The sequence below is a fragment of the Panthera uncia genome, chromosome C2, assembly GCF_023721935.1.
Source record: "Panthera uncia isolate 11264 chromosome C2, Puncia_PCG_1.0, whole genome shotgun sequence".
NCBI lineage: Eukaryota > Metazoa > Chordata > Mammalia > Carnivora > Felidae > Panthera > Panthera uncia.
In genome coordinates, this window is record NC_064810.1 from 70,805,263 (window position 1) to 70,827,918 (window position 22,656).

Sequence of the window (22,656 nt, forward strand, 5' to 3'; positions counted from 1 at the left end):
CATGGGATTACATTAGCTGCCTTGGCGCCCGCTGCAGTCTGTTCAGACTGAATCCACTGTCAATTAACCCCCCTCTGTTTCATGTTAATTGCTGTTAAGTGAATTCCATCCCAGCCTGTGCTCCTGCAGTTTATTTTTCTTAATGTAAGCTCTGGGCTCTACTTTGATCTCCATAATATTTCATCCTACTGGTATTAGTCCAGTCACTCAAAATATTATAAAATCATGATTCTGTTGCTCAGTGAGTTATTACTGCCCAGCCTCAGTTGCCTTGAATTTTAGTGTCACTTCTGTACATCTGGAAGACCACCCACATGTATCCACAGCTTAGGAGAGCAGCGGTAGAAGCAAGAGCCTTTTTTTTTTTTTCAGTTAAAAAAATTTTTTTTAATTGAGGTATAGTTGACACACAAAGTTACATTAGTTTCAGGTGTACAACATAGATATGACACGTTCGTATGTTATGCTGTGCTCACCACAAGTGTGGCTGTCATCTGTCACCACATCCGCTATTACAATAGCGTTGACTCTATTCCCTAGGCTGTACCTTTTCTTCCTGTGACTTATTCATTCCATTAACTGGAAGCCTGCGTCTCTCACTCCCCTTCACTCATTTTGCCCAACTCTCCACACCCCTCAGCTCTGGCAACCGTCAGTTTGTCTTCTGTATTTATGCGTCTGTTTCTGCTTTTAGTTTATTTTTTGTTTGTTCCTTTTGTTTCTTAGATTCCACATATAAGTGAAATCATATGATATTTGTTTTTGTCTGTCTTACTTATTTCACTTAGCATAATACCCTCTAGGTCTATCCATGCTGTCGCAAATGGCAAGATCATTCTTTTTTATAGCTAATACTCCATTGTATATCATGGCTAATATTCCACATCTTCTTTGTCCATTCATCTATTGGTGGACACTTGGGTTGCTTCCATATCTTGGCTATTGTAAACAATGCTGCAATTAACAGAGGGGTGCATGTATCTTTTCAAATTAATGTTTTTGTTTTCTTTGGGTAAATACCTGGTAGTGGAATTACTGGACCATACGGTATTCCTATTTTTAATTTTTTGAGGAAACTCCACACCGTTTTCCATAGTGGCTGCACCAGTTTACATTCCCACGAGCAGTGCATGAGGGCAAGAGATATTTTTTTAAACTTCCATTTATTGAATTCTTACTCCTTGCTATATTCTGTACTATGCACACACTATCTTATTTAATCCTCACACTCGTCCAGTGAAAAACAGGAATTAACATCTCATTTTACAAATGAGGAAATGGAGGGGAAGGGACAAAGATGAAAGTATTCTATTCTCTGACGGGTCTTTCTCACCCGTCATCAGTCTGAGAGACAACTAGGCACACAGGTGCTCCAACTTGCCCACACACCATGTCAGCCTCCCCACAAAAGGAGGCTTGGGTTCAGCCGTGGTTGAAAAGTTTTGGCCACAGAGAGGGAGGGCAGAAAAACGAACTCCTGGCTCCTTTTCCTTAGGGTGACATCTCAATAGCTTTTTGAAGAAGATGAAGTTGCACATAGGAATGGACAAAAATTAGAAACAACTAGGAAAAGAAAAAATTGGATTTAAAAAAAATTTTTTTTAATGTTTATTTATTTTTGACAGGGGGAGAGAGACAAAGCATGAGGGGGGGAGGGGCAGAGAGAGAAGGAGACACAATCTGAAGCAGGCTCCAGGCTCTGAGCAGTCAGCACAGAGCCAGACACGGGGCTCGAACCCACGGACTGTGAGACCATGACCTGAGCCGAAGTCAGACACTCAACTGACTGAGCCACCCAGGTGCCCCCAAAGTTGGATTTTAAAAACAAAGTCTATTGGGCATATAATGCTATAAAATGTGACGTGATCTTGGAAATTGTATTCATGGCTTCATCAGGCTGACAGAATTTTTTCCTCCTTGTTTTCCTTTCTACACTCTGTAACAGTGAATGATGGTTAAGGGAAGGATCAACCCCATACAGCCCTACTTTAATTTACTTGCACAGCATTTATGGTCTTTTTAAATTTTTTTTTTTTACAGCATTTATGGTCTTAAGATATGTTTCTTATTATTTCTCCCCACTGAAATGTGAGCTCAATGAATGCAGGGTTCTATCTGCCTTGTTCTCCTCTATATCACTATTACCTAGAATCTAAGTATGACATAGAAATCCTACCACTTAAAAAAAGATTATTTGGGGCACCTGGGTGTCTCAGTTGGTTAAGTGTCTACTCTTGATTTTGGCTCAGGTCATGATCTCATGGTTTGTGAGTTCGAGCCCCGCATCGGGCTATGCACTGACAATGCAGAGCCTGCCTGGGATTCTCTCTCTCTCTGTCTCTCTCTTTCTCTTTTTCTCAAAATAAATTAATAAACTAAAAAAAAAAATAAAAAAGATTATTTAAAAACAATGTAAAGGCTGAGCAAGTTTCACCCCAGCATTCACTCTACATGTGGGTGTAGGCAAAGTGCTTAAATTTTAAGAAAACATTACTGACATCCTTCCAGTGCTAAGCCAAGCTGCCTTTTGATAGGTAACACACACACACACACACACACACACACACACACACACTGCCCTCTAATGGTAGTGGGTTTTTTTGTTTTTAATTTTAGCAGCAATAGTTGAATATTCTAGTTCCCTTAAGATGGAAGTATGGCTGTGGGTAATGGCAGAGCCAAAGAGTGGCCTGGGAGGGACTTTAAGATGCACAATGCACTTGCTATATATGTTCAAGACAATTCTCCTGTCTACTACCCTTTTCCCAACCTTTCCAACCAGATTGCTTCCCCCAGCAGTCTTATTCTGGAGTCCGACAGGTTAACTTGGCAGTGCTCGGGTAGGCCTACCCAGAGGTCGAGTCAGGAAGACAGTGACACAGCTTGCTTGCTAGGGCCAGCTGGGACACAAAGTGGGGTGACACTTCATATGGCAGTTGTCCTTTATTTGTTTGACTTCTCAGTTTGGCCTCTTCATCTTTTGCCTGTTTCCTATTCCCAGCTCCTCTCATAGGTGGAAATGTCAAAAGTTGAAAGTTTAAAATATGTCAGCCCATGATACCAAAAGTTTGTCCCCCAAAGACTACAAAGATGTTAATCTTCTTATCACATGGGCTACCAGGTGTCAAAGTATGATTAAACAAATTTTTAAAAAGGGGGTGCAGTTGGTTAAGTGGCCGACTTCAGCTCAGGTCATGATCTTGCAGTTCGTGAGCTCAAGCCCCGCGTCAGGCTCTGTGCTGACAGCTCAGAGCCTAGAGCCTGCTTCAGGTTCTGCATCTCCCTCACTCTCTGCCCCTCCCCGCTCACTCTCTGTCTCTCAAAAAATGAATAAATGTTAAAAAACATTAAAAAAATTTTTTTTAATGGAGGTGCATGGCTGGCTGTCAGCGGAGCATGCACATCTCAGTCTTGGGGTTGTGAGTTTGAGCCCCACATTGGGTGTAGATATTACCTAAAAATTAAAAAAAATTATAAATAAATACATAAATAAATATTAAAAAAATTAAAAACATAATCCTCATAGCAATGTAAAATGAACACATGTTGGGGTGCCTGGGTGGCTCAGTCAGTTAAGTGTCCGACTTCAGCTCAGGTCATGATCTCACAGCATGTGAGTTTGAGCCCCGTGTCAGGCTCTGTGCTAACAGCTCAGAGCCTGGAGCCTGCTTGGGATTCTGTGTCTCCCTCTCTTTCTGCCCCTCCCCTGCTTGGCTCGGTCTCTCTCTTTCTCAAAAATAAACATTTTTAAAAATTTGTTAAATAAAATAAAATGAAATAAACACATGTCTAAGATTTATTAACTTATTGATGAAGGGGACCAATAAGATGGTAAATTAATTCAAAAAGTATTTTGAAGAACTAAGAATTTATAGGCTTCTACAAATTAATGTTAGAATAAGATTGCTAGGTTAACATCCTATAGGCAAATAAACCTATTGATTACTTTCTCTACTGGATGGAATTTTTTCATTTTTCATTTTTATTTTTTAATTTAATTTTAGAGAGAGAGCACAAGCAGGAGAGAGGGGCAGATGGAGAGAGAGAGAGAGAGAGAGAGAGAGAGGGAGAAACCCAAGCAGGCTCCATGATCAACTCAGAGCCGGATGCTAGATTCAAGGACAAGACCCTGGGATCATGACCTGAGCTGAAATCAAGAGTCAGATGTTCAACTGACTGAGCCACCCAGGCACCCCAGAAATTTTTAATTAACATGTAAGTGTACCATATCTGGGCTTTAATCAAACAGTAAACAGCCAAGTCAAACACAAATACATTATCTTAGAAAATTAAGAATCTTTGGGAAAGCTTTTAAACAAGGCTGGCAGTATATCGAAAAAGATGAGTGGCCCTGTCCTTTCCCTTATTTGTAAGTTTTAGATAATTTTTAATGCAAGTTTTTATATTTTTCATATATATATGTGTGTATTTTTAATATAAATTTTACATTTTTTATATAAAGTTCTTATATATTTCTCCTGTTTGTCTTTTCCCTGTTTTGGAGTGTGCTAGGACTTCTCATATAGTAAATAGTGGATATGAGAAGGAGAAAACATAAATCTCTCCAAACTTCTCTTGTTGTAAGTTGATAACTCATTTTAGGGAGAGAGTGTTTGTTGTTGAGTGGCAGAGATCAAGTGAGGGAAGAGATGAAAAGTTTTGGGTAAAATGAACTTTGAGGATTACAATAGATTTTAATGTATCCATTCTATTTTGTAGTTCATGATCAGAAATAATGAATACCTTCGAGCTTCTTGTCAGTGGAGAATGCATTAAATCAAAAATGTGAAAATTATGTAGTATTCAGTATTTAATAACAGGGAAGAAGGACAATGGGATTAACAAATATTCAACAGTGTGATGACAGATGCTTGACTCTGGTTAAAATTTCCTTTTAAGTATCAAAGCATATGGTTAAGGTCAAGAAGGCAGCCCTAATGGAACTTGATAACCTAAGAGTTCTTACCAGAAACTCACAAAGGCTCCTGCACCCATAATCATACATTAGGGTGTCCATATTTAGGTTAGGAACAAGGAGCATTCATTCAAAGAATATCCTGCCTGTGTTGAACATGCACTGTCAATTTTTTGTTTGTTTGCTTCCAGTGGAACAAGCATAAGAACTTTCTGGCTTAAAACAACAACAACAACAACAACAAAAACAAAAACAACACCTAATCTTTTATCACCTTTTTCCTCTGTACTTTTTCTCTCCCTCTTTCTATACATCTACTATTCACTCTGTCCTTTTACATTTTCTTCTTTAAATTATTGATGTTGTTGCCCTGAACCATAGTAAGCATTTTATACCTAACCAATGATTTTAGGATCTGCCTAATTTTCTTCTGCCCTCTGCCCCTCATCAGTCTTCCCAGGACCTTTCAACATGTGAGCTATGGCCCCTCCAACTCTGTAATTTCACACAAGTCCATAACTCTTTTGATTTTATGGACTTCCTTCTCTACCTGTTTTGGTCTGGAAAGTTCAAATGCTGGATCTCATCACTGCCAGCACTTGCTAAACTTCTGAGATCTCTTAACTCAGTACTTCACTTCTCTGACCCCATTGCTCTGTTTTCTCCCAAGCTCACCTGTCACTACTTGCCAAACCTGCCCTCTGATGCCACCCATTGTAGTACTTTTCATTGCTCAGCTCCTTTCCATTTGACTCAGTTTCCTTCTGCCTCCACAGGATTTCATCCAGCCTTAGATTCCAAGGTCCATGCTTTGTGTTCCCTTTGCCAGGTTCCTGGCCATAGTCAATCCTTTATGCTTTGCTGTCTGTTGTAGCAATCTCTTCCCAGAGATCTCTGGGCCTATCCTTGAAGCACAGGTGGTCCATATTGGGTCCAGAAATGAAAAAGCCTTGTTCCTTGTTAATGGGAGTTTTTTTTTTTACTGCAAAACCAGAAAAAATCAATTTAAATTGACTTTATTTTTTTAAGTTTATTTACTTAGATTGAGAGAGAGAGAGAGAGAGAGAGCACGTGAGCAGAGGAGGGGCAGAGGGACAAGGGGAGAGAAAATCCCAAGCAAGCTCTGTACTCTCAGCACAGAGCCTGATGCGGGGCTCAAACTCACAAACCATGAGATCATGACCTGAGCTGAAATCAAGAGTTGGACGCTTAATCGACTGAGTCACCCAGGTGCCCCAATTTAAATTGACTTAAAAAAATTATCATTTCATATAATAAAATGTCCAAAGGTAGGGCAGGCTCCAGGTGTAGTATGCCAGGGCTCTGGCCCCCATCTTTCTGTGATTCCCTTTGTTTTGCTCTCATTAAATGGCTAGTGTTATCCTCAGGCTGGCCACAAAAGGACTGCAGTATTTCCAGCTGTCACATCCAGATATAATCATGTCCAGGGAAAGAGAGGACTTTTCTTTTCTCCAACAGAGAACACCTTTTTCCAAGTCCTCTGGATCCTCTACACATGTTATTGCTATTACTGAGTAACATGCCCATCTCTAAACCAATCACAGACAAAGAAATGGGACCACTGGGATTTATTGAGACCAATCAAAATTTGCTTCTGGATCTGTGACTTATGTGGGAGGAATTATACCTGAACAAATAATATTGGGCCTCCACAGGCAATGAAGAAGGGGAAAGGGATAATGGGTAGGTAATCCACAATATCTGCTATAGTGCGAAATGGTGAACCACTGACAGAAGGACTTTATGGCCATAAAAGCTAAAGTTTTTGAGCTTGAAGATTGATTGTCAATTTAGCCATCAACACGCTCATGGTGCACGTGGGTAGCTCAGTCGGTTAAGCATCCGACTCTTGATCTCAGCTCAGGTCATAACCTCAGCGTTCTGAGTTCAAGCCCCGCATTGGGCTGTGCGCTGGGCATGAAGCCTACTTAAAAAAATAAATAAAAATAAAAACACTTTTGTAAATTTGACCACCAGAAGTAATTTTGTTTGTTTTTAGAAGAGAGGAAGTGAGGATGGGGAACATCATTTTGTAACTCCTAGATCGCAGATTTTTGTTCAACCTCCACATTCTACTTTCTCTATGTTGAACACAACCAACATTACCCTTCCATATGAACAAAAGTTCTTCTGCTCATTTTCACCCCATCTCCTCAATCTCTCCTCTAGCTCCTCCTCACTATAATCGGATGGCTCTGCCAGGTTCATTTTTTTTTTAAATATATGAAATTTATTGTCAAATTGGTTTCCATACAACACCCAGTGCTCATCCCAAAAGATGCCCTCTTCAATACCCATCACCCACCTTCCCTTCCCTCCCACCCCCCATCAGTCCTCAGTTTCTGCCAGGTTCATTAAAGAGAAGACCAAAATCATAAACCGTAGTCTGCTCTGTATCAGTCTTCTGGACTTCAGATCTTTTGTCTCTCTCTCTTTTTTTTTAAGTTTATTTATTTATTTTGAGAGAGACTGAGAACAGGCAGAGAGAGAGGGAGACAGACAGAGTCCCAAGCAGGCTCCACATTATCAGTGCACAGCCCCACGCAGGGCTTGAACTCACAAACTGTGAAATCATGACCCGAGCTGAAATCAAGAATCAGCCTCCACATTATCAGCGCACAGCCCCACGCAGGGCTTGAACTCACAAACTGTGAAATCATGACCCGAGCTGAAATCAAGAATCAGCCTCCACATTATCAGCGCACAGCCCCACGCAGGGCTTGAACTCACAAACTGAAATCATGACCCGAGCTGAAATCAAGAATCAGATGCTTAACTGACTGAGCTACCTGGGTGTCCCTACACACATCTTTAACTCTCTTACTCATTCTTAGAACAAATGATCTGTTGACATTGATTCTACTCTAGTTCCTATTTTTTAAGAGCTTTATTGAGGTAAAACTTACATACCTAAATATATATACACCATAAAATTCACCTGTTTTTAAGAGCACAAATCTGGGGCGCCTGGGTGGCTCAGTCGGTTAAGTGCCCGACTTTGCCTCAGGTCATGATCTCGCGGTTGGTGAGTTCAAGCCCTGCGTCGGGCTCTGTGCTGACAGCTCGGAGCCTGGAGCCTGTTTCAGATTCTGTGTCTCCCTCTCTCTCTCTGACCCTCCTCCGTTCATGCTCTGTCTCTCTCTGTCTCAAAAATAAATAAACGTTAAAAAAAAAATTAAAAAAAAAAGAGCACAAATCAATTATTTTTAGTGAATTTTTAGAATTGTGCAAACATCACAAAATCCAGTTTTAGAGTGTTTCCATCACTCCTATGATCCATCCACTGACCCACGTGCCATCAGTTCCCATTCCTCAGCTCTATCCCCACGCAGCCACTAATCTGCTTTCTGTCTCTATAGATAGCCTTCTTAGCTATTTCATGTAAATGGATCATATGATATGTAGTCTTTTGTGTCTGGCTTCTTTCATTTAGCATAATGTTTTATTGCTGGACAATATTCTATTGTGTAGATATTACATTTTTGTTTCTCCACTTGCCAAGTGATGGATATTTGGAGTGTTTCCCTTTTTTGGCTGTTCTGAACATTCGAGAACAATCTTTGGGTAGACATATGTCTTTATTTCTCTTACGTAGATACCAGGGGTGGAACTTCTGAGTAGTATAGTAAGTTTTTGTGTAGCTTTTTAAGAAACTGCCAAACTGTTTTCCAAAATGGCTGTACCATTTTACATTCCTGCCAACAATGTTCTAGTTTTTCTGTATCCTTACTAATGCCTGTAATTATTTGTCTTTTTTGATTATAGACATTCTGTGGGTATGAAGTAGTATCTCATTAGTTTTAATTTTCATTTCTTTGATGGTTGATGATGTTGAACATCATTTCAAGTGCTTATTAATCATATACATATCTTCTTTGGTAAAATGTCTGTGCAGGTCTTTTGTTCATTTTTAAATTGGGTTCTTTCTTTTATTATTGAGTTGTAAGAGTTCTTTTTATATGCTGGATACAAGTCCTTTTTCAGATTATGATCTGCAGATATTTTCTCTCAGTTTGTGGATTCTTTTTTCATGTTCTCAATTTTTTTTTGAGTATAGTTGAAAATGTTCTCAATATTGTCTTTAGAATACAAAATTTTAAAATGTTGATGAAGTCCAGTGTATCAATTTTTCCCTTTTATAAATCAGGCTTTTGGTGTCAAGTATAAGACCTCTTTGCCTGAACCTAGTGTCATGCACTAAATATTTATGTTCTCCCAAAATTCACATATTGAAGCCCCAACCCCCAAAGTGATGGTGTTACAAGGTAGGGCCTTTGGGAAGTAATTACAATTAGATGAAATCATAAGGGTGGAGCCCTTATGAACAGAATTAGCGCTCTTAAAATGAGTCCCAAGAGAGCTATGCTCTGCTCTCCACCATGAAAAGACACTACAAGAAGTGGATAGCTTACAACACAGAGGAGGATTCTTACCAAGAAACAAACCAGGCTGGCACCTGATCTTGGACTTCTAGTCACCAGAACTATGAGAAATAAATTTCTGTTGTTTAGAAGCCACCTGGTTTATGGTATTTTGTTATAATAGCCTAAAGTGAGACAACAAGGTCATAAAGATTCTCTCCTTTGTTTTCTTCTAAAAGCTGTAGTTTTAGCTTTTTCATTTAGGTTTATGATCTTGTGTTTCCTTCATGACATCCTGCAATTTCTATCCTATTCACTCCCTTAAAGTTTCATTCTTTTAAGTTTTATTTATTTATTTTGAGAGAGAGAGAGAGAGAGAGAGAGAGAGAGAGAGAGAAGGGGAGGGCAGAGAGATGGAGAGAGAGAAAATCCTAAGCAGGCTCTGCACCAGTGAGGATTGATCTCACCAACCATGAGATCATGACCTGAGCTGAAATCAAGAGTCGGACACTTAACTGACTGAGCCACCCAGGTGCTCCCCCCGCCGCCCCCCGCCTTTTTGTAAGTGGGCTCCACGGCCAGCATGGAGCCCAATGTGGGGCTTGAACTCATGACCCTGAGATCAAGAGCTGAGCTGAGATCAAGAGTCAGAAGGGTAACCACTGAGCCACCCAGGCACCCCTCAAGATTCATTCTTGAATATTAAGAGACCTAGCTACCAAATCCAATGGCCTTTCTTCAATTTTCATCTACTACTTTTATCAAAATATTCTATAGGTGATGAAATAATTACAAAAAAACTTACGAGTAAAATAATTGCAAAAGTGCAAGGGAGACAGTTCTGGTGAGACTCTCAGGACATGAGGTTTAAGGTGAGGTTTAAGGTGACCACTCACAGTACCTTGACATACAGGGTGCTTGATAACTCCTTGTTTAATTGGTATATAGAAAAAACCCTTCAGCTTAATTCTTGTGCTGACCCAGGGATCTATATGCAATTTTGGGTTAAGACTACAGTACACTAGGGGCACCTGGGTGGCTCAATCAGTTGAGCATCTGACTTCAGCTCGGGTCATGATCTCATGGCTCGTGGGATCGAGCCACAAGCCAGGCTCTGTGCTGACAGCTCAGAGCCTGGAGCCTGCTTCAGATTCTGTGTTTCCCTCTCTCTCTGCCCCTCCCCTGCTCATGCTCTGTCTCTCTCTTTCTTAAAATAAATAAACATTAATCAACAACAACAAAAAACTACGGTAGATTAAGAGGTCCAAACTGAATTGTATTTCCAGGCTCACATGTGAACAAACCTACACCTGTGAATGAACCAGAGCTTCTTAGAATAACCCAGGGCCAAAATGAACTATAAGGGCAGCTCTCAAAGTATGGAGTTTCATAGGCTAAGCATGCATCTCTAGTCTAGTCTAGAATTAGACTACAGCCAGATTTGCTCTAAAGGGTGTGGCGGTGGGGGAAGGGTTCAATTTATCTAACTAGATTAAGCTATAATCTGGTTAGAAATGGTATTAGGTAAATAAAGACAAGGTGATGCGTTTTCTTGTTTTAATATGGCAGGGTCTTGTGCATGTTAACAGACTGCCGAGAATGAACCAGCAGAGAATGAAGCTGAAAATGGGAAAGACAGGGGTAGAGAGTGAGAGAAAGAATATTGGTGAAACAAGGTCACAGAAGATGGGCTCTGGAGCCCTCTAGGGAAGCCAGATTCTCTGCAGAGTGGGAATTGAGTGAAGTTGAGGGGAGAATTTTCCCATTTTACTTTTACACTCTGGTATTTGTCTATATTTTTAAATAATGGGTGTTGATTATATATTCATTTTATAATGAGAAAAAAATTTAAGAGCTCAACAGAATTAACTCTGGATAAGATACATAAAGAAAAAAACCCCACAACTGCTCAGCTCACATGATCTCCACCCCCTCCTGCTTTAGATAGGGTCTCTCTAGCTCATATATGCTAGTTTTGTTGCTTTGGCTAAACTATGTTAGTATCTCAAAGACAAAAGTTATGGCCCATTTTGCATCTTACTATAGCTCTTAATTTGGTGAATATGAGATGTGCTCAATAAACACCAAAAAACATGGATTGGGAAAGTGTGCTACAGATGACAGTAACATAATCAAAAGAGAAGTGTTTTGATACATATGGGAACTTGCACTTCAAATCACTGGGGTTGGGGTGCCTGGGTGGCTCAGTTGGTTGGGCGTCCAACTTCAGCTTGGGTCATGAGCTCACAGTTCGTGAGTTCAAGCCCCATGTCAGACTCTGTGCTGACAGCTCAGAGCCTGGAGCCTGCTTCGGATTCTGTGTCTCCCTCTCTCTCTCTGTTCCTCCCCTGCTCACACACTCTCTCTCTCTCAAAAATAAAGATTTAAAAAAAAATTTTTAAATCATTGGGGGAAAGATAGGTAATTCAAAATATAGTAGTGTTGGGACAGTTGGATGGGCATCTGGGAAGAAATAAAGTTGGGATTCACATCTTGTGTCTTATATCAAAATAAATTCCTGAGTAGAAAAAATCATGGGATTAAAAAAAAAAAACAAAAACAAAAAACCTGGGAGTGAGAAATGCCCGTGTATATAAGACAAAAATGCAGAAGCACAGAGAAAAATATTGATTGATTTGACTAGAAAAAATCTGCCTGGAAAAAATAGCATAAACAAAGTCAAAAAACAAATGACAAAGGTGAAAATATCTACAATTCATATCACAAACCAAGGACTATTTTCCTTAATAAAGAACTTTTTTTACAAATCAGTAAAAAGACCAGCATCACAGTAGAAAAATGAGCAAATGACATGTTATTTCATAAAAAATCTCCCTCCAGTGTATGAAGACGCTCAGTCTCCCTCGTAATAAAAGAAATGCAAATTAAAACTCCAAGCTACAAAACAAAAACAAAAAAACCCGTAAGGCTATGAGACACCATTTTTAAATTATAAAATTGGCAAAGATCAATGAGTTTGATAACACTATCTGTTGAGAGCAGATATTCTCACGTACTGCTGACAATTTAAGTTGGGATGACCTTCATGTAAGTACTGTGCATTGGTAAAATACACTCCAACCTCTCATCTCTTACCATTTTTCTCTTGTTCAATCCAAATTAGCCACAATTGTGTCCTTGCTCCTCTTCAAGTAAGCCAAGCACACTCCAGCCCTAGGTGTCTATGCACCTACCTTTCCCTACTACCCATGAAATGCACATCAATTTTTCCTTACCTCCTTCAGGTCTTTACTCAAATGTCACTTCTACAGGGAAGCATTCTCTGATCATTGTCAAAAAAAGTGGCTCTCAACCTCTCCATCAGTCTCTTTTTACCCTGTTTTTAATTCCAGGCACTTAATATATGACATTATTCTACGTGTTTATTATTGCTCCTCTCCCATTAGACTGTAAACCTTGTAAAGGCAAGGACTTTGTTGTGCATACTGCTGTGTACCTAGACTCTAGAATAGTACAGGCTCAGCATGTAATAGGTGTTCATTAAGTACACACACCGAATGAATGAATGAATGAGCAAACTTCTTTGAAGGACAACTTAGCAATATCTACTAAAATTTAGAATAGAAAAAAAATTTAGAGTAGACATACCTAGCATTTCCTCTCTAGGCATTACATGTAGTTTTACAAAGGCACAAAGTAGAGAATGTACAAGGTTATTTGCTGTGGCATTATTTCTAATAGTGAAAGGATAAACAACCTAAGGTCAACTTTTAAAATAGATCATCTACATCTATACAATGGAATACTATGTAGACATAGAAGAATCTCCGATTCTGAAAATTCTCTTGCTACCTTTGGCAAATATTATACAGATATCACATGACCATCTTAACTCCCTGGTGATATCATTAAGAATGCTACCTGAAGGGCATCTGGGTGGCTCAGTTGGTTAAGTGTCTGACTCTTGGTTTCGGCTCAGGTCATGATTTCATGGTTCATGAGTTCGAGCCCCCTATCAGGCTCTGTACTGACAGTGTGGAGCCTGCTTGGGTTCTCTCCCTCCCTCCCTCTCTCTCTCTCTCTCTGCTCCTCCCACATGCACACTCCCTCTCAAAATAAATAAACTTAAAAAAAAAAAAGGAATGATCCCTTTAATGGAGTTTTTAATGGTAAAGAGGGTAGGGATAGACAGGTAGAAAGAGTGAATTTTTTAGTTTTATTTAATATTAATTTCCTTGCAGGAAACATAGAATATCTGCCAGTTAAACAATATTCTAAAAGAAGAAAGATGTAACTGTACACATATAACCTAGTTCAACAAAGATCTTCTCTTTGTAGATCCAAACTCATAAATAAGCCTAAACTGGCAATGCCTATTGTTCATTTTAGTATGGGTAGATTTCCCATATTACAAACAAACTTCTGTAGTTACAGGAAGAGCTTCAGGTTTTCAGAATGTCTTTAGAATGTATTTCCTGATCCTGGAGGGGCAGAATTCCCCAGCCATCCATCAGAAGACCTCAACGTGTGGCAGCCGGCGTCCTGCAGGGGTGCTCTTCTCCTCCACGGTTATACATAAAGACATAATGCCTCTGGAATAATCCCCTGTTAACCATTTATCCCCTCCAATCTTAGCAAACTATAATTTGCTTTCTGCTCCTCAAATAAAATATTCTCATCCCTATCTCTTTATCATTAATCTCCTCTTCTTTTTCTTTCTTCCAGTTTCTCTCATCTGGAATTCTATGTAAACTTCTATCCAAATACTACCATTTCAAGGGCAGGCAAAGTCCCATCTCTCCACTAAAGGGCAGTCTTTCCTGACTATTCTACCCTATGGTAACCTAGGCTCTGGCCCTCTAACCTTTCTCAAGCATTTGGCTCTAATCTGTTTGCTGCCTAATTCTGTTAATTAGCTTTTCACAAGTTTTTGACTTATCTTCCAATTAGATTGTAAGCTCCTTAAAGGCATATTTCTATATTCTGTTTCTCCTATATTCCTCATGCATCTACATAGTAGATAATCTAAAAGTCTCAGTTTTGAAAAGTAACATGGTCAATCCAAACATGACCCAACATGTACGTTTAGTGCTCTTTACAGATTTTTCTAGAGCCATGTTTATACATTCTTCGTATAATTGTATAAGTGTATAATATTGTATTATAAAATTATACAAAGAATGTATAAACATGGTTCTTCTACTAGCCCCATAAATTCTTTGAGTTTCTGGTATCACAACTCGTCAGCTGACTCTGTGTCCCAGCCACAAGACTGAAGTTGTTCATCCTGTGGGAACTCAACCTCGAGGTCATAAACAAAATTTGGATCATCCTTCTTCTTCTGATTTTTCTCAAAAAGTTCATCCATGATGCTCTTTCTTTTGGCAAGTTCCTTGTCATCTAGTTTGTTCAGGTCTTCCTCAGGATCAATCGTTGTTTCCCGCTGAATTTGTTCCATCGTTTCTGCCAAACTTTGCCCCCACAAATAACCTCGTAAAAAACTGAATAACTTCTCTAGCTGCCTCAGGGACACTTGTTCCAGGTAATTCTTGTGTCGTGGATTATTCTTTAACTGTTCAGCAGCTCTGCTGCAATCTAGGAGGAAGAAACAAAACTATATACCACACATAACACATACACCAAAAACTACTGATGTACCACAAACTACTGAAAGCATTACCTGCTATTACAGCCAAGAAGAGAAGTGGCTTTTTCAGAATGAATTATTTTGCAGAACTATTCCTTTATATTGGGATATGTGGGGGAGGGGGGGGAGGAGGGATGTATTTTTTATTTCCTCAATCACTTTGAGGAGATTTTAAATATTTGCAACTGGAGAAAACATCTGAAATGAAAAGGTAGTATTATAGTTTTAGATATTAGTTCTGGTACTAATATCAACACTGCACATAAAAAACACATTTGGAGGGAGAGAAAAGAGTTAATATTACTGAATAATGCTTCTCATTTAACCCATATCCAATTCTGAATGGGTGGGATTATCAATTTCCTCTTACAGATCAGGAAACTGAAGCTCACTGAGAACAAATAATTTAACTGGGTTCACACATCTACCCTGATAGTCAGGATTTGAACCTAAGACTGTGTAACTCTGAAGACCATGTCACTTCATTATGAGACTCAAATCATTCTTATTAAGTGACTTAGAGGAGATTTAAGATAGGCAAGATAAAACATGAGGTACCTGAAAACTTTGAAAAGTTTCGGATTGGCATGATGCGTTGGCGACTTTTCCCCTTCATTTCATTCTCATAGATTAAGATAATAGCTGGAGGCTGGAACCTAATTCCACATTTTTTGGCAATGCACATCATTTTCACATACACTTCAGGGTAAATCAGAGGAAGTCTGATGACAATGTGTTAGTCACATAATGACTTCCTGCTAAAGGGGAAAAAAACGTAAGTGTTGGATAAACCACACTCCCTAGTACCCCACCTCCCTAGCAGATCTGGCTCTAGTCCACTTCTAGGAATGCATTCTTGGCCTATCAAGCCCAATACTTTGAGAGCTACTGTGAAAGTTCAGTTTGGCCCTCAGTTATCAGTAGTCTGTTGGGTCCCTGGTTCACTGAGGTGTGTAGGTTTGTTCACACACGAGCCTGGATATGCAGTTCAGTCCGGACCTCTTGGTGTACTGCACTCTTAATCAAAGATTGTAAATGAACCCCTGCATCAGCCCAAGAATCAACTTATAGGACCTTTTTTTTTTTTAATTTTTTTTTTTAACATTTATTTATTTTTGAGACAGAGAGAGAGCATGAACAGGGGAGGGTCAGAGAAAGAGGGAGACACAGAATCTGAAACAGGCTCCAGGCTCTGAGCTGTCAGCACAGAGCCCGATGCGGGGCTCGAACCCACGGACCGCGAGATCGTGACCTGAGCTGAAGTCAGGACGCTTAACTGACTGAGCCACCCAGGTGCCCCTAGGATCTTTTTTATTTACCAGTTAAACAAGTATGCATAAGTACCCTCTATGGCAAGATAGTAAGATTTTTTAACCTTAAACATTATGTCCTGAGAGGTTCACCCAACCAGATCTGTCTCCTCTGTACTTTCCTAATCATTTTACTCATCAAGCTTTTTATGATTACTTAATCATTTACCTACCCGTCTTTCTTTTTTTCTTTTAAGATTTTATTTTTAAGTAATCTCTATAGCCAACGTGGGGCTCAAACTCACAACTCCAAGATCAAGAGTCACATGCTTGGGGTGCCCAGGTGGCTCAGTCAGGTAAGCGTCTGACTTCCGCTCAGGTCATGATCTCACGGTTCGTGAGTTCAAGCCTCACGTCAAGTTCTGTGCTGACAGCTCAGAACCTGCAGCCTGCTTCAGATTCTGTGTCCTTTTCTCCCTCTGCCCCTCCCCCTCTGTGCTCTCTGTCTCTCAAAACTAAAAATAAACGTTAAAAAAAAAAAAAAAAGAGGCACATGCTCTACTGACTGAGCCAGCTAGACATCCCTCTTCCCCCTTCTATTCTACATGCTACATGAGGTAAGCAATGTATCGATTATTCACCAGAACATCCCAGTATAATACCTGGAATGTAGTAGGCATTCCATACATACTTGTTTGATTTAATGTACTAATACAAGACACAGCCTCTGTACATCCTCTAAGTGTTCACAGTCTAGAAGTCTGATAAAAAATGCAGACTTGATGCAGATTTAACCTCTACATATACAAGCAATAAAGTTTTACATGGTTTTTATTTCAACTCATTTGTCTCACTATATGTTTTTTCAGTCACAAGAAGCACAGCTATTTTGCAGTTAATACTTTCTATCCCCTCTTCCTGGTGCCCAGTGCCAAAATACACTTAATGATAGGGACTGCCTTAGATAGGACTATGACATTCTCAAGAAGACTTCAAAATGTCAAGGAACCTAGAGGTAAAGCAGCACAGGGTGATGATATCTCCATAAACTTAGTTCTGTTAGAGAATCACTTTAGGAAAATAGTACATTGTAGAAAACTGGGGGTTAGGTGGAAGAGGAGGAGGAGGAAACATATATAAAATAATTACCATTGATTCTTTCCAGTTTTTTTTCTACACATAGTTTTTTTAAATATAGTATTTTTTATATTAAGCATCTGTCTTCTGCCTTTTAAAGAAGGCTCCATACGGGATAGGCTCAAACTCACGACTCTGAGATCAAGAGTCTCATGCTCTACAAATTGAGCCAGCCAAGAGCCCCTATGTCTTGCCTTTTAAGTTTAACCACCTATGTGACTTTGTCATTAGATGTTTTACTAAAATGCAAATTTTTATACGATAGCCAAGTGTTTTATCCTATGGACATACCATAATCTATAACATTCACCCCTTACTGTTGGACATCAGAATTTTTACTCTTAAGAAATTAATCATAGGGGCGCGTGGGTGGCTCAGTCGGTTAAGCGGCCGACTTAGGCTCAGGTCATGATCTCACGGTTGGGAGTTTGAGCCCTGCGTTGGGCTCTGTGCTGACAGCTCAGAGCCTGGAGCCTGCTTTGGATTCTGTGTCTTCCTCTCTCTCTGACCCTACCCCATTCATGCTCTGTCTCTCTCTGTCTCAAAAATAAATAAACATTAAAAAAAATTTTTTTAAAAAAGAAATGAATCATAAAGAACTGCTTTTTCAAATTACTGTGCTCTGTCTCTGATCTGATGTAATAATTTCACCCATCCCCTTCTTAACAAATACTACTCCCAGTTCATCTCACTAAAATCTAGCCTGTTAGTAAGCTTTCTAGGAGATCCCACTGAGCACAATATAAATCCCACACACTCAAGCAAATGCCCGTACTCATGAATGACATACGCAATTGATAATAATGTAGGTTTTTTTTTTTTTATTTACTACAGTCTTTTCTTTTTAAAATTTAACTTTTATTTGTACTAAAGTAATGTCTCTTTTCTGTTTAAAATGTAAAATAGTGATCCCTATCAAAATGACACCAACAGTCTTCACAGAGTTAGAACAAACAATCCTAAAATTTGTATGGAACCAGAAAAGACCCTGAATAGCCAAAGCAATCCTGAAAAAGAACACAAAGCTGGAGGCATCACAATTCCAGACTTTAAGCTGTGTTACAAAGCTGTAATCATCAAGACAGTGTGGTACTGGCACAATATTACTGGGTGATTAAAAAGAATGAAATCTTGCCATTTGCAACAACGTGGATGGAACTAGAGTGCATTTTGCTACGTGAAGTAAGTCAGAGAAAGATAAATATCATATGATTTCACTCACAAGTGGAATTTAAGATACGAAACAGATGAATATAAGGGAAGGCAAGCAAAAATAATATAAAAACAGTGAGGGGGACAAACCATAAGAGACTCTTAAATACAGAGAAGAAACTGAGGGTTGCTGAAGGGGTTTTGGGTGGAGTCTAAATGGGCAAGGGACATTAAGGAGGACACTTGTTGGGATGAGCACTGGGTGTTATATGTAAGTGATGAATCACTAAATTCTATTCTTGAAATCATTATTGCACTATATGTTAACTAACTTAACTAACTTTACATTTTTAATGTAAATTAAAAATAATAAGAAATAAAAGAGTGGTCAGAGAGAAGAGTAAGATTATGTCAGGACAAACATATTCCTGCTACAGAAACAGAAACAACCCCCTCCAAGTATGTATCAAGTTCAGAACTCTGCTTTGAAGAATAAACAGGAGTTAAACATAGGAGGTGGAAGGAATTCCAGTAAAGGGAATAGCATTGGTTATGCCAAATGCATAATTCTATGGCATTCATTATTGTCGTAACTGAAACATGGATAGGCTTGAGATAATAGGTCAGAATCAGGCAGTAGTAGTCACACCATTCAGAGCTTTATGGTTTGATCTTACTTGGAAGTTCAAGCTTTACCCTAAAAGTTCTGGGGAACTCTCAAAGGACTGGAATCAGAGCAGAAGTGTGGTTCCAGATTGGAGGAGGATTACACAGAGAGCTGGGTATTGGGAGGGATAGTAGTGACCCCAAGTGAGAAGGCTCTGCACTGAGACTGGCGGGGGGGGGGTTGAAGATTCAATTCCAAAGGTGCTAAGGGGGTAGCGTCTGCTGTCTTGGTGATGTGATTGATTGATTGACTGGATATGGGGATTGAGAGAGAGAAAAGTATAAAAAAATTCAAAGGTTAAAAAAAATAAATCAATCAGGAGCCTGGGTGGCTCAGTTGGTTAAGCAGACGACTGGCTCAGGTCATGATCTCACAGTTTGTGGGTTGGAGCCAGGCGTCGGGCTCTGTGCTGACAGCCCAGAGCCTGGAGCCAGCTTCAGATTCAGCATCTCTCTCTCTCTTCCCCTCCCCCTGATGCTCTATCTCTCTCTTCCTCAAAAATAAGTAAACATTAAAAAATAAATAAATAGGGGCACTTGGATGGCTCAGTCGGTTAAGAAGTCGACTTTGGCTCAGGTCATGATTTCATGGTTCATGGGTTGGAGCCCCGCATTGGGCTGTCTGCTGTCAGTGCAGAGCCTACTTGGGATCCTCTGTCTCCCTCTCTGTCTCTGCCCCTCCCCCACTGGTGCTTTGTCTCTGTCTCTCAAAGATAAATAAACGTTAAAAAAATTAAAAACAATTAATAAATAAAAGAAATAAAATGTAAGATAATTCTCTGAGGATTATGACAAATAACTGCTGTCCTCTGCCCTTCCTCTCTTTACAGGCAACCAGTTTCAATTCTTTTAAGTGTTTCTTCCAAAATGTATCTCCATATTTCTTTTTTTTCAAAAAATTTTTAATGTTTATTTTTGACAGAGAGAGAGAGAGAGAGAGAGAGAGAGCATGAGCAGAGGAGGGACAGAGAGAGAGGGAGACACAAAATCTGAAGCAGGCTCCAGACTCTGAGCTGTCAGCACAGAGCCTGACGTGGGGCTCGAACTCACACACTGCGAGATCATGACCTGAGCCGAAGTCAGACGCTCAACTGACTGAGCCACCCAGGAGCCCCTGTATCTCCATATTTCTTTAAAATTTTTTCTTTTAATGTTTATTTTTTATTTTTTAGAGAGAAAGAGAGCATGAACATGGGAGGGGCAGAGAGAGAGGGATACACACAATCCCAAGGAGGCTCCAGGCTCTGAGTTGCCAGCACAGAGCCCTACCGGGAGGGGGCGGGGCTCGAACTCACCAACACGAGATCATGACCTGAGCGGAAGTCCGATGCTTAACCAACTGACCACCCAGGCGCTCCTCCATATTTCTTAGTAGCATGCTTATACTGCTGTTTTCAGTATTTGACAGAACATTCTGGCATCTTTCCTCTTGCAGACACCTGTCCTAGAAATGTCTGTTCTGCTCCAATCTGCATCTAGGCCTACTTGCAGATTCAACTTAATTCATGAAGACAGACGACACATTTACCTAAGTCTTCCACTTAGGCATTAACACTTTTCTCCCCGGGGATCAGTGACTGCCATGACCTTGCTAAACATTCCCTACAGCACCTAAAAGTGTACGGATTCTGCCAACAAGTACACGATCCTCTCCCTACTCACGTCCCCACCAGGGCAAGGCTGACTTTCTTACCCTTAGAGAAGTACAGAAAGTGCATCTTCTGCAGGGGAAGATCTAAAACCGCCGTGAGGGGGTTGTTTCCACCCAACCGCTGTGCACAGAGGAGCACTTACCTCGACTTTGAGGCCGGGCGCTGCAGGAAGAGTCGACAGCCACAGCCCCGCAGACGTGAATTTCCCTGCAGGAGGCCCGAATCCGCAAGTACCTGTCAGTGCCGGTGGAGACAGGGAGCTCCCGGATCCTGCTGGAAGGAACGCGTCCGGGGTTCGGGGTCTGGATGCAGGCCCAGGCAGGCGTTTCAAAGCAGTAAAACCTGGCACACGTCACGGCGCCTGCGCCGCTCTTCGCCCCGCCCCCGACCAGACGGCGAGGGGCGGGGCGGCGACGGAGTGAACTAGGCGGACTGTGCTGCAGCCTTCCGCGACGCCGGAACTTTCGGGGGTCCACTGCTGCGGGAAGCCGGGGAACTGCAGGACCGCAGGCGCGCATCACTGAGTCTTCCGTCCCGGTCACCAACTCCGTGGCAGCACTCTCTAGGAGCGGCGTGAGGCGTGCGCAGGCTCCTCCGTCCGCTCGCTCCTCTGTCTTCACACGGTCCGCACGCGCTCCTTTGGGGAGCGCGTTCTCCAGCGTCCTGGCTGCCAGGGCCGTGGGCGTCCGGGCGGTGGCCTGGCTGCTTCTCTGGGAGGTGGCTGGATTCACTAGCATACCAGCCACGGCCTTCTCTGCCGCTCCCACCGACACTGGTAAAGGGAGGGGCGGGGCTGCGGGAGTGGGGAAGTACAGCCATCAGGTGTCTTGGGATGCATGAAGCTTGTGACCACCAAGGCCACAGTGCCCTGTGGGGTGTGAGAATCCCAGTCCAGAATACAGAGCCTGCCGGGGGTGGGGGCGTGGGAAGGGGAGGACAACTAGTTTTGTTTTACAAATATTTTTTGTAATAGACTGGATTGGGCTGCGGTTTTTCTTATGACTCCGGGCTGGGCAGACGAGTTGATTTCATTTCTTTGGGCCCGAGTTGGGGGCCGCAGTGCTGTGCTAGGTGCTGTGCAAGGTGCTGTGCAATAGTCATGAGAGGGAAAGTCAGTACAAATCAGGTTAGTTTCTCCATCTGTAAAATGAGGATATTAGACTAGTGTCAGTCACTGCTTTTGTGTCTTCACATATTAGGTTTCCAAGTTTATTTATTAGGTTTCCAAGTTTATTTGAAGTATTATGAAGCTAAAATGAAGTTTTAAACAACTGGTCTTGGTGATCTCTAAAGACTCTTCCACCACTGATATTTTATAATTAAAAAGAGGTCAATTTCCAGAGCCAGTTCAGGCAACAATAACCAAATAAAGTAATATTTAAGAGGAAAACTCTTGAAGGTGAATTCACATGCAACATCTTCATTTTGAAAATGGTATTTTTGCCTTAAAAATCACAAGTAATAATAATATACTATCAGTAAATCAGCCTTTCTTCCAACCCAGGTGAATATGATTTACTATTCTCTAGTGTATATCCCAGTAGAATTTAAGCCGATTAGTATGAACTTTTTTTCCTAATTTAATCTATAGGTAGATATAAACACCTACTCCCCACCCCTATTAAAATTAAACATAATGAAGAAACATCTGAATTTGTACAAGAGATACCTAAAGTTATTTGTGTGAAACAAACAACGGAATAATTTGTTCCCAGAGCAAATACAGATTTCTTTAAATAGCTAGGAGGGTGGAAATATCTTAGGCTTTAAAAGTCAGGCACATCTTGCTTCTAATCAGTCACTTACTTAGTGGTATGGCCTAGAGTCAGAACTGTTTATTTTTTATTAAGTTTTATTTATTTAAATAATCTCTACACTCACTGTGGGGCTGGAA

The 22,656-nt window shown here is 40.6% G+C and overlaps 2 protein-coding genes across 3 annotated transcripts in view; one reads left to right on the top strand and one right to left on the bottom strand.

Moving 5' to 3' along the window:
- Nucleotides 1-13,460: 13,460 nt before the first annotated feature.
- CEP19 (centrosomal protein 19) lies at nucleotides 13,461-21,163 on the bottom strand. 2 transcript variants are annotated; one of them, XM_049629501.1, is made up of 3 exons: nucleotides 20,905-21,163; nucleotides 15,464-15,660; nucleotides 13,461-14,853 (listed from the first exon to the last, which is right to left on the bottom strand). In XM_049629501.1, the coding sequence occupies exons 2-3, from the start codon at nucleotides 15,591-15,593 to the stop codon at nucleotides 14,492-14,494; spliced, it is 492 nt and encodes a 163-aa protein (XP_049485458.1). In that variant the 5' UTR covers nucleotides 15,594-15,660; nucleotides 20,905-21,163; the 3' UTR covers nucleotides 13,461-14,491. The 2 variants fall into 2 exon arrangements, with proteins under 2 accessions (XP_049485458.1, XP_049485457.1); XM_049629500.1 differs by having other exon boundaries at nucleotides 15,464-15,663.
- Nucleotides 21,111-22,656, top strand: part of PIGX (phosphatidylinositol glycan anchor biosynthesis class X) — a gene marked incomplete at its 5' end in the record, with an annotated part of 79,733 nt that continues 78,187 nt past the window's right edge. The window contains one exon of the mRNA XM_049629187.1: nucleotides 21,111-21,537. Coding sequence (XP_049485144.1) covers nucleotides 21,111-21,537 — 427 coding nt within the window. The remainder of the gene's footprint in view (nucleotides 21,538-22,656) is intronic.